Consider the following 12116-nt stretch of genomic DNA (forward strand, 5'->3'; position numbering starts at 1 on the left):
GCCACAAGGATCGGTGCTGGATCCTCTACTTTGTCATTTACATAAATGATTTGGATGCGAGCATAAGAAGTACAGTTAGTAAGTTTGCAGATGACACCAAAATTGGTGGTGTAGTGGACAGCGAAGAGAGTTACCTCAGATTATAACAGGATCTGGACCAGAATGGACTGAGAAGTGACAGATGGAGTTTAATTCAGATTAATGCGAGGTGCTGCATTTTGGGAAAGCAAATCTTAGCAGGAGTTATACACTTAATGGTAAGGTCCTAGGGAGTGTTGCTGAACAAAGAGACCTTGGAGTGCAGGTTCATAGCTCCTTGAAAGTGGAGTCGCAGGTAGTTACGAAAGTGAAGGTGGTGTTTAGTATGCTTTCTTTTATTGGCCAGAGTATTGAGTACAGGAGTTGGGAGGTCATGTTGCTGCTGTACAGGACACTGGTTAGGCCACTGTTGGAATATTGCGTGTAATTCTGATCCCCTTCCTATCGGAAAGATTGAGAAACTTGAAAGGATTCAGAAAAGATTTACAAGGATGTTGTCAGGGTTGGACGATTTGAGCTATAGGGAGGGGCTGAACAGGCTGGGGCTGTTTTCCCTGGAGCGTCAGAGGCTGAGGGGTGACCTTAGAGGTTTATAAAATCATGAGGGGCATGGATAGGATAAATAGGCAAAGTCTTTTCCCTGGGGTCGGGGAGTCCAGAACTAGAGGGTATAGTTTTAGGGCGAGAGGGGAAAGATATAAGAGAGACCTAAGAGGCAACTTTTTCACACAGAGGGTGGTGCGCGTATGGAATGAGCTGCCAGAGGATGTGGTGGAGGCTGGTACATTTGCAACATTTCAGAGGCATTTGGATGGGCATATGAATAGGAAGGGTTTGGAGGGAAATGGGTCAGGTGCTGGCAGGTGGGACTAGATTGGGTTGGGATATCTGGTCGGCATGGATGGGTTGGACCGAAGGGTCTGTTTCCACGCTGTACATTTCTGACTCTATGACATGGATGAAGACATGAATAAAAAAGGCAATAAAGGGATATGGATCCCGTAAGCAAAGGGAATTTTAATATGGAACAGCAAAATGTGTCAGCACAGGCTTGGAGGGGAAAAGGGTCTGTTCCTGTGCTGCTTTGTTCTTTGTTGCCTCTAGACTTTACAATTCCAATGTACTTGTGCCACTCAATAATATTCAACCTTGCTTAAACTGGAGGTCATTCCAGAACTCTAACCAATACTGTAACTTTTCACATCCCATTCCCTCAAGCAATATATGGATTTTTGAAACGCGCATCCTGGTTTTCAAGCCACTCCATAGTCTTACCCCTCCCTATCTCTGCAATTTGTAGTAGCCAAATACTTTTTCTTATTAAACATTGGTTTCTTGAGCATCTCCAATTTTAAATTTCATCCTGCCACTGATGGCCATATCTTCAGTTGCTTTGGCCTTAAACTCTGGAATTCCCTCATTACTTTCCTGCTAAGAGGACTGAGATGCAGTGGTAGTGTCGATACCACTAGCTCAAATCACATCTGCTCCAAATGTGTCAAAACTTGTCTGAACGCCTCGGTTAAAAATATGTCTACATCTTCCTGCTTCTGAACTTCTGCTACATTTCATTTAAGCCTCCCCATTTGAGGATTGTTCGTTTCTGAATGAATATCTTTTACAGCACAGTATCACTTTTCTTTCCCAAGTGCCCATAATATCGGAAGTGCTTTGGGACTTATATTTCATGTCCTTAACATAGCCATTGATTATTACTTTGTACTGTAGATATGGTTACTCAACAGGTAAAAAGCTGAAAACTACAACTTACAGGAAGGAACTCCTTTGCATATTTACCTAAAGAGCTCAAATTTCCTATTCACTTACTGTGCAATCCTTAAGTTACATGAATTGCCATGCAGTTCTCCAACAGGTGAATGCAATGCATGGAAAGGCATTAGGCAATGTTTGATTTAGTTTGCTAAAAACAGCCCTTAAATGTATGTGTAGTGCATACTACATTAACAAGTTTCTTTTAATATTTAAATCAAACTTAGGCGCTGCACATAAACAAAACTCACGCTCTTCCTTCCTTCTGCTGGAACGGGTGGATAGTAGGCCATCGTGTTGTCCACTTTCTGTTCAGATTCATGGGAGGGACTGTACTTGACACTTTTCTTTCTCATTCTTTTTGCTCTGTGCAAAACTGGTATTTCAACCTCTTTGATAACTGGAGGATGATCTTCAGAATCCTTCGCATCCTCTGTTTCCACCTCACTACAAATGGATGATTCAAACATCATCTTTCCGTTCATAACCAACTTAGTTATCTTTAACTTTAGCTCTGGGGAACCATTCGGAGTAGAATCAGATACTGTAGGAGTGCATCTGCCTTCATCAATTGCACAACTATCCCGGGTAGTAGGAGAGCCCTCAGGTGATTCAGACCACTGTTTTGTCTCTGGGGAGTCAGAAAACCGTGTAGGAATCATAGAAGCCAGATCTTGAAGTCGGCGCAATGGAATATACGGTGGTGCTGAAACATGTCCATTAAACGCAGGTTGTGCACCATCCTTTGAATCAGCAGACAACTGAACAATGCTTCTGTCCTGCAGATTATAGCACTCTTGTTCGCAAATATTCTGTCCTGGCCTGCAACTTCGATCATTAATTTCAGAAACATCAAAACCCAATGAATTTGAAAACTGTTGCGAACTAGAAAAAGGCAAAGCACTGCCCGATAATTCATATTCACAGGAACGATCCATCTTGCCCTCGAGATATTCTGAGAGAAGAAAAGGTAACAGGTTATAGAACTGTCAAATCTTTGAACCTTTAAATGTTAAGGATATCAGTGTGCATGACATGGCTATTAAAGCAACTTTGCAAGTTAATCAGAAATGGGAGATCATTTAGCCCCTCAAGCTTGCTCTGTATTTCAACAAGGTCATGGATTTAATTCTGCTTTTCTCACTTCTCCCATCTCATGACTCTCCCTCCCCACTAACCCCAACCAAATCATCGTGCACCTCTTTGTAAATATAATCTGTATACCTTGGCCTTGATTAAGTGTTGAGGGTTGATTAGTTCACACTAAAAATCTACAAATTATGCAACGCTTTGTAGAATGACCTCATCCGTCCTTTAGGGAAGGAAGTCAGTTCTTACCTGCTGACTGACGTGACTCCAGGCCCAGTGTGGCTGACTCCTAATTGGTTCTCTCTGGGCCAAATCAGAGAGCAAATCAGTTCAAGTGCAACTAGTAATATACAACAAATGCTGGGATTGCAAGCAATCCCCAAGAATAGAAAAAAGTGAATAAAAAATTATCCTCTTCCTTTGCTTGTTTTTAGGGAGACACACATTTGTCAATTTTATCTTTGAACTATTATGGCATTTTTAAAAGCTGTCACCCATGACTCAATCCTCACCTTTGATTGGGAAGTTATGGGTTCAAACCTCACTCCAGCAAAGCTGACATTTCGGTCCAATACTGAGTTATGGCAGCACAGCTAGATGAGATATCTTTGGGTAAGATGCTAAACACTGTCCATGTGCCCAAAGACAGCATAGGACACTTGGCAACGCAGTCAAGGATTATTCCTGAATATCATTGAAAAGCAATTTGCTAGTCAACTATTTCTACTGAGACAGAGCTGTGAAAATTATTGCCACATTTCCCTATAATGACAGGTCATTATACGTAGAAATACTTCACTATTGCAAAAGACATGCTGCGGAAGCTATTTGTTTTGTACTCATTAGGAGAAATGCATGAACGCTAAAATTTAACTGACCACAATTTAACCTATGGAGGAACAGGGTTGTGGTGCTCATTTGAAATTTGGTCTTTGTGCATTTGTCTTAGAAGGAAGCAAGCCAAAAAGCTTCAGCATCATGTCTCTTTTTCTTTAAGCAATGCACAAATTTTGTACTTTAGAGATTGGTAAGTTCAGTTGGCTGGATGATTGATTTGTGATGCAGAGGGATGCCAAGAGTATATGGGTTCAATTACCACAATGAGGAAAGTGATCATGAAGAACTCATTCTCCCCAACCCCTCCCCTCACCGGAGGCATGATGACTCTCAGCTTAAAACCTCTATCATGCATCTCTCTGTAATAAGAACAACCTTGTAGGACTTTAACTATCAAGCAACTGGTTGAAAATACTTCACTGGCTGCAAAATACTTTGAAAAATCAAAGTCATAAATTGCACCACACAAAATCATTGTTTTGGATTGGCAAAGCCACAAAACATCTGTAGTCAAATCAATATTGTTATTTCAACAAAATTTTTAAAAAATACAAAATATCTATTCATCCTTTTGCCAAAGACAGCAACAGAATCAAAATTTCTCAATTTGGGATAGAAAAAAAGGTCTGTGCATACACAGGCCCCAGCAATGCAACTGTGGCCTTGTAATTAGTTTGCCAAAATATGCAAATCTAATTGGAAAGTGTTTTTGCCCAAGTTGAAAAGACAAATTTACATCTGATTGGTGAATAAATTTCAAGATTTGCTTGAAATCTCCATTACAATTTCTTGATCTATCAGTGAAGGAAACATTATGACATAAGCATGATTTCAGTACAAAGTCCATGCTTAGAATGAAATTTTAAAAATAAACGACTGCTTAGAGTACAAATTTGTGTAATGGCAGAAACAGAAGTTACAGTGCGTACAATCTCTGGATGGTAAATCAGCATCTTTGTCTACAGAATCAATGCTTTACTTATTCTCGATTTATTCTCCATTCACCTCATTGGTTTTCTAAAATTATTTTGTTCAAACCTCATGAACTAATTTTAGTACAAAGAATAGCTTTTAAATCTCAAGTTGAATTAAGCAAATAGGCTATCATTTTGCCCTACCTAACCAATTCCATTATCTCATCCACCACTATCACCCTCTTGTCCCTCTCAGAAACAATTTCACCACTCAGGTCACCTGTTATCAACTACTTTCTTCTCCTTTGTTCCTGACCAACTACATTATCTCATCCACTGCATATGCACTACAGTACACCATGTGCCACATTTGGTACCATGTACACTAGCCTCGGTCCCTGAAGCGAACACAGGAGACCGACTTCTCCACCTGAAAATGTGTTGCTGGTTAAAAGCACAGCAGGTTAGGCAGCATCCAAGGAATAGGAAATTCGACATTTTGAGCATAAGCCCTTTATCAGGAATGAAGGGCTTATGCCCGAAATGTTGAATTTCCTATTCCTTGGATGCTGCCTAACCTGCTGTGCTTTAACCAGCAACACATTTTCATCTGTGATCTCCAGCATCTGTAGACCTCATTTTTTACCCGACTTCTCCACCTGCCTAATCAAAACAGTCCACAAAAATTCAAAAACCAACAGTGATTGCTGGAAAGGTCAGGTCTGGCAGCATCTGAAGAGAGAAAGCAGAGTTAATGCTGCAAGTCCAATATCCTCCTTTTGAACTCACTGTAGCTGGGAAAAGCTTGGCATTTGTGCAGAAGCTTGTTTTTTTTGGGGGGGGAAAAAGGTGGGGAAGAGCAAGACATAGGTGCAGAAAGAGGCCAAGAAAGGGAGGGAGAGAGGGAGACAGCACACATGCACGCACTTTGGGTAAAAAAAGGTCAAGATGATGCCTCAAGTCCTGAAATTGTTGAACTCTATTGAACCCTGAAGGTTGCAGATTCTAGGTGGAAAATGAGATGCTATTCTTTCGTGCTTGCACCGAGCTTCACGAGAACACCATAACAAGTCCAAGGGAACATGGTGTGTCGAGGTGACAAGCAAGTGGGAACTCTTATGGACAGAATATAGGTGCTTTGCAAGCCGGTCACCCAGTCAGCACTTTGTTCCCCCAATGTAGAGGAGAGCACATTGTGAGCAGTGAATACAATGGACTAGATTCAGTGAATTAGATAAAAACAAGGAATGTAGATGCTGGAAACCACAGTCTAAATTAGAGTGATGCTGGAAAAGCACATCAGGTCAGGCAGCATCCGAGGAGGCAGCCCTCGGATGCTGTCTGACCTACTGTGCCTTTCCAGCACCACTCTAACCTAGATTAAGTGAAGTACAGGTAAAACACTGCTTCACATGAAAGGTGTCTTGGGTAGTGAGGAGACAGGGAGGAAACAAATGGGCAGGTGTTACATCTTCTGCGAATGCAGAGGAAGGTGGTATGAGGGCATGTTGTCAGTGGAGTGAAGGAGGAGTGGACTAAGTGTCCTGGATGGAACAGTCCCTGCAGAAGTCTGACGAAGGAAGGGGAGAATGGGTGTCTGGTGGTAGTGGAAACAGCAGCTAATGATGCTACGAATGCGGATGTTGTTGGAGTGATAGGTGGGGACAAGGGGAACCCTATTGCTGTTATTGTTTTTTTTGGGAGGGGGGGGGGGGGGGTGGAGAGATTAGATTACTTAGTGTGAAACAGGCCCTTTGGCCCAACAAGTCCATACCAATCCACCGAAGCGCAACCCACCCAGACCCATTCCCCTACATTTACCCCTTCACCTAACAATACAGGCAACTTAGCATGGCCAATTCATCTAACCTGCACATTTTTGGACTGTGGGAGGAAACCAGAGCACCCAGAGGAAACCCACGCAGACACTGGGAGAATGTGCAAACTTCATAGAGTCATCTGAGGCAGGAATTGAACCTGGATCTCTGGCACTGTGAGGCAGCAGTATACCACCGTGCCGCCCGATAGGTCAGACTTGGTGGAGGATCCTGCCAAGTATGTTGCTGAGGAATCCTCAGTTGACAAAGAAATTGGACATTCAGAAGCCCCCTTCTTGAAGTTATCAGAACAGATGAATGGAAATGGAAGAACTAGGAAAAATGGAATTGTCTTTACAGGAAAGAAGGTATGTGAATATATAGTCAAGGTAGCTGTCAGAGTTGTTGGGTTTGTGGTTGAATCCAGTGGTACTGAAGAAATGGAAACAGAGGTAGAGAAGGGAAGGGAGCAGACAGACATGGACCAGATGAAGGGGAGAGTGGGGTAGAAACAAAAAGTGAAATAGATAAAGCTTTTCCAATTCCAGACACAAGAGGGCATCAGCGTCAATTATGTCATTGATAGGTTTTTTCCCCCCGGGGTGGGGGGGGTGGGAGTCACTACATGAAATGACATAAGTGACGGTTGTTGACACACAGCAGCTTGGTGTACTACAGTGGGGTCATGGTCCAGGGGATACAGGAGGTGGTATCTGAAAGCTGTCTCTGCAATGAGAGGTTAGTACGCCAGACAAAAGCACCACCCTTGGCAGGTTTAATTATAAAGTTAGGGTTGAATCTGAGAGACACAGTGAGGTGACCAATGTTACATTGACAGTTCTTGATGGAGAGCTCAAGTGCAAGTAAAAGGCCAAAGTCTAGGTGAACGAAGAAAGAGGGTTGGAGATGGCTGAAGGAGTCTTGGGAATGGGGAAAGGACTCTTGTCCAAAAGAAGTGGGCTCAGAGGCAAAGGCATTAGAAAAGAAATTCAAATGTCATGTCAAAGTCATTAAAATGGGGACACAGGGAGGATAAAATGGAGACCTTTGCTAAGTACAGAATGTTCAGTAGAGATTGGAAGGTCAGAAGTGATAGTAAACATAAAAAAAGACACCAGTGGGCTGTGAGAGGTGGAGCCAGAGCGAAGAGGAGGAGGAAGATTCCAGACAGGCGTGGGTAACTCAACTCAATGTTATTATGGGTTACTTGCTCAGAAACGTCACAGACAATCTGCAAATCTTAAAGTTTACTGATTTATAATCTCAAAGATAGCTTTATTGGACGACGTGGCAAAACGGTCAGCTTAATGCAACAGAACTTCCAATATCTTCCAATGACTTCCAATATCTCTAATGATAAAGTTAGCATTGAGGCACTTTACCTGAATGCTCATAGCATTCGTAACAAAGCAGATGAACTAATGGCACAGATCATAGTGAATGATTATGATGTGGTAGGCATCACAGACGTGGTTACGGCGGGGGGGGGGGTCAGGACTGGTAGTTAAACCTCCAAGGATTTTCAACTTTCCGAAAAGACAGGGAGGTGGGCAGAGGGTGTGGGGTTGTCTTGTTAGTTAAGAACAAAATTAAATCTATGGCACTGAATGACATAGCGTCAGATGATGTGGAGTCTCTGTGGGTGGAATTGAGGAACCACAAAGGCAACAAAACAATAATGGGAGTTATGTACAGACCTCCTAACAGTGGTCAGGACCAGGGACGCAACATGTACCGGGAAATAGAGAAGGCATGTCAGAAAGGCAAGGTCAAGGTGATCAAGGGAGACTTCAATATGCAGGTGGACTGGGTGCCAGTGGATCAAAGAAAGGGAATTCATGGAATGCTTACAGGATGGCTTTTTGGAACAGCTGGTCATGGAGCCCACAAGGGAGCAGGCTATTCTGGACCTAGTGCTATGTAATGAACCAGACTTTATAAAAGACCTTAAAGTAAGGGAACACTTAGGAAGCAGCGATCATAATATGGTAGAGTTCAGTCTGCAGTTTGAAAGAGAGAAGGCAAAATCGGATGTAACGGTGTTACAGTTAAATAAAAGGTTACGAGGGCATGAGAGAGGAACTGACAAAAATAGACTGGAAGCAGAGCCTAGCGGGGAAGACAATAGAGCAAAATTGGCAGGGGTTTGGGGGTATAATTGAGGACACAGTACAAAGGTTCTTTCTTTTCTTGGGGATGATTATGCGGGGAGGGATTAGACAGCCATGGCTGACAAAGGAAGTCAGGAAATGTATTAAAGAAAAAGAGAGATCCTATAAAGTGGCCAAGAGCACGAGGAAATCAGAAGATTGGGAAGGTTACAAAAACAAACAGAGAAATAAGGAAGGAGAGGATCAAATATGAAGGTAGGCTAGCCAGTAATATTAGAAGTGATAGTAAAAGTTTATTTCAATACATAAGAAACAAACGACAGGCAAAAGTAGACATTGGGCCACTTCAAACTGATGCTGGAAGCCTAGTGATGGGAGATAAGGAAAAAGCAGGAGAACTTAACAAGTACTTTGTGTCAGTCTTCACAGTGGAAAACATGAGTAATATCCCAACAATTAAAGGGAGCAGAGGGCTGAGTTAAGTATGGTTGCCATTACAAAAGAGAAAGTACTAGAAAAGCTAAAAGATCTTAAAATTGATAAATCTCCTGGCCCCGATGGGATACATCCTAGAGTTCTGAGAGGGGTGGCTGAGGAAATAGCAGAGGCATTGGTTGAGATCTTTCAAAAGTCACTGGAGTCAGGGAAAGTCCAGGATGATTGGAAGATCGTTGTAACCCCCTTGTTCAAGAAAGAATCAAAAAAGAGATGGAAAATTATAGGCCAATTAGCCTAACCTCGGTTGTTGGTAAAATTCTAGAATCCATCGTTAAGGATGAGGTTTCTAAATTCTTGGAAGAGCAGAGTCAGATTAGAACAAGTCAACACGGATTTAGTAAGGGGAGGTCGTGCCTGACAAACCTGTTGGAATTCTTTGAAGAGGTGACAAGTAGGTTAGACCAGGGAAACCCAGTGGATGTGGTCTATCTAGACTTCCAAAAGGCCTTTGATAAGGTGCCACACGGGCGGCTGCTGAGCCAGTGAGGGACCATGGTATTCGAGGTGAGCTACTGGTATGGATTGAGGATTGGCTGTCTGACAGAAGGCAGAGTGTTGGGATAAAAGGTTCTTTTTCGGAATGGCAGCAGGTGACAAGCGGTGTCCCGCAGGGTTCAGTGTTAGGGCCACAGCTGTTCACATTATATATTAATGATCTGGATGAAGGGACTGCGGGCATTCTAGCGAAGGTTGCCGATGATACGAAGTTACGTGGACACGCAAGTAGTACTGAGGAAGTGGGGAGGCTGCAGAAGGATCTAGACAGTTTGGGAGAGTGGTCCAGGAAATGGCTGATAAAGTTCAATGTGAGCAAATGCGAGGTATTGCACTTTTGCAAAAAGAATAAAAGCACAGACTACTTTCTAAATGGTGAGAAAATTTGTAAAGCCAAAGTACGAAGGGATCTGGGAGTGCTAGTTGAGGATTCTCTAAAAGGTAAACATGCAGGTTGAGTCTATGATTAAGAAAGCGAATGCAATGTTGTCATTTATCTCAAGAGAGTTGGAATATAAAAGCACCGTTGTGCTACTGAGACTTTATAAAGCTCTGGTTAGGCCCCAATTGGAGGACTGTGTCCAGTTTTGGTCCCCACACCTCAGGAAGGACATACTGGCACTGGAGCGTGTCCAGCGGAGATTCACACGGATGATCCCTGGAATGGTAGGTCTAACATACGAGGAACGGCTGAGGATCCTGAGATTGTATTCATTGGAGGAGCCTAGAAGATTAAGGGGAGATTTAGTAGAAACTTACAAGATAATACATGCCTTGGAAAGGGTGGACGCTAGGAAATTGTTTCCATTAGGCGAGGAGACTAGGACCCGTGGACACAGCCTTAGAATTAGAGGGGGTAAATACAGAACAGAAATGCGGAAACATTTCTTCAGCCAGAGAGTGGTGGGCCTGTGGAATTCATTGCCGCAGAGTGCAGTGGAGGCCGGGACGCTAAATGTCTTCAAGGCAGAGATTGATAAATTCTTGATGTCAAGGAATTAAGGGCTACGAGGAGAATGCTGGTAAGTGGAGTTGAAATGCCCATCAGCTATGATTGAATGGCGGAGTGGACACAATGGGCCGAATGGTCTTACTTCCACGCCTATATTTTATGCCCTTAAAACTAGGAAGCTTCATTATTCAATAGCACAGTGCAATACTGACTGTCACATACATAAACTGGAAACATGCTGTCATTGCTCTCTTTTATGTAGTCTGTCAATGGTCAAAGCACTGAATTTACCAATTCCCAAAAAGAAAATTGGAAACAGAAAAGGGAATTGATAAAATGCAATGTCCTGGGGGAAAAAAACACAAGAGTAGGAACAATTGGAAAGCTCTTTTAGAGGCAGTACAAGCAAAACAAACTAAGTATCATCCTCATTCAACAAAGTTCCCCATGGGAGACTGATTAGCAAGGTTAGATCTCATGGAATACAGGGAGAACTAACAGTTTGGATACAGAACTGGCTCAAAGGTAGAAGACAGAGGGTGGTGGTGGAGGGTTGTTTTTCAGACTGGAGGCCGGTTACCAGTGGAGTGCCACAAGGATCGGTGCTGGGCCCTTTACTTATTGTCATTTACATAAATGATTTGGATGCGAGCATAAGAGGTACAGTTAGTAAGTTTGCAGATGACACCAAAATTGGAGGTGTAGTGGACAGTGAAGAGGGATACCTCAGATTACAACAGGATCTGGACCAGATGGGCCAATGGGCTGAGAAGTGGCAGATGGAGTCTAATTCAGATAAATGCAAGGCGCTACATTTTGGGAAAACAAATCTTAGCACGACTTGTACACTTAATGGTAAGGTCCTACGGAGTGCTGCTGAATAAAGAGACCTTGGAGTGCAGGTTCATAGCTCCTTGAAAGTGGAGTCGCAGGTGGATAGGATAGTGAAGGCAGCATTTGGTATGCTTTCCTTTATTGGTCAGAGTATGGAGTACACGAGTTGGGAGGGCATGTTGTGGCTGTACAGGACATTGGTCAGACCACTTTGGAATACGGTGTGCAATTCTGGTCTCCTTCCTATCGGAAAGATGTTGTGAAACTTGAAAGGGTTCAGAAAAGATTTACAAGAATGTTGCCAGAGTTGGAGGATCTGAGCTATAGGGAGAGGCTGAACAGGCTGGGGCTGTTTTTCCTGGAGCGTCAGAGGCTGAGGGGTTCTTATAGAAGTTTTCAAAATTATGAAGGGTATGGATAGGATAAATAGGCAAAGTCTTTTCCCTAGGGTTGGGGAGTCCAGAACTAGACGGCATAGGTTTAGGGTGAGAAAGGAAAGATATAAAAGAGACTGAAGTGGCAACCTTTTCACGCAGAGGGTGGTACGTGTATGGAATGAGGTGCCAGAGGATGTGGCGGAGGCTGGTACATTTGCAACATTTAAGAGGCATTTGGATGGGTATATGAATAGGAAGGGTTTGGAGGGATATGGGCCGGGTGCTGGCAGGTGGGACTAGATTGGGTTGGGATATCTGGTCGGCATGGACGGGTTGGACCGAAGGCTCTGTTTCCATGCTGTACATCTCTATGACTATCATGC

At 43.1% G+C, this 12116-nt stretch overlaps 1 protein-coding gene across 6 annotated transcripts in view; it reads right to left on the reverse strand.

The window, feature by feature from the left end:
* Positions 1–12116, reverse strand: part of nsd1a (nuclear receptor binding SET domain protein 1a) — a 322813-nt gene that overhangs the window by 287059 nt on the left and 23638 nt on the right. For 5 of the 6 annotated variants that reach the window (XR_009645526.1, XR_009645527.1, XM_060836973.1 and 2 more), the window contains exon 2: positions 2061–2764. Coding sequence is in view for 4 of the 6 variants with exons in the window: in XM_060836973.1 (XP_060692956.1) it covers positions 2061–2747 (687 nt within the window). In the remaining 2 variants the exon portion in view is untranslated. Of the gene's footprint in view, positions 1–2060; positions 2765–3147; positions 3202–12116 lie in introns of all 6 variants that reach the window. The other variant, XM_060836971.1, reaches the window with a different exon arrangement.

This window comes from Hemiscyllium ocellatum, chromosome 16 (genome assembly GCF_020745735.1).
Source record: "Hemiscyllium ocellatum isolate sHemOce1 chromosome 16, sHemOce1.pat.X.cur, whole genome shotgun sequence".
NCBI classification, from domain to species: domain Eukaryota; kingdom Metazoa; phylum Chordata; class Chondrichthyes; order Orectolobiformes; family Hemiscylliidae; genus Hemiscyllium; species Hemiscyllium ocellatum.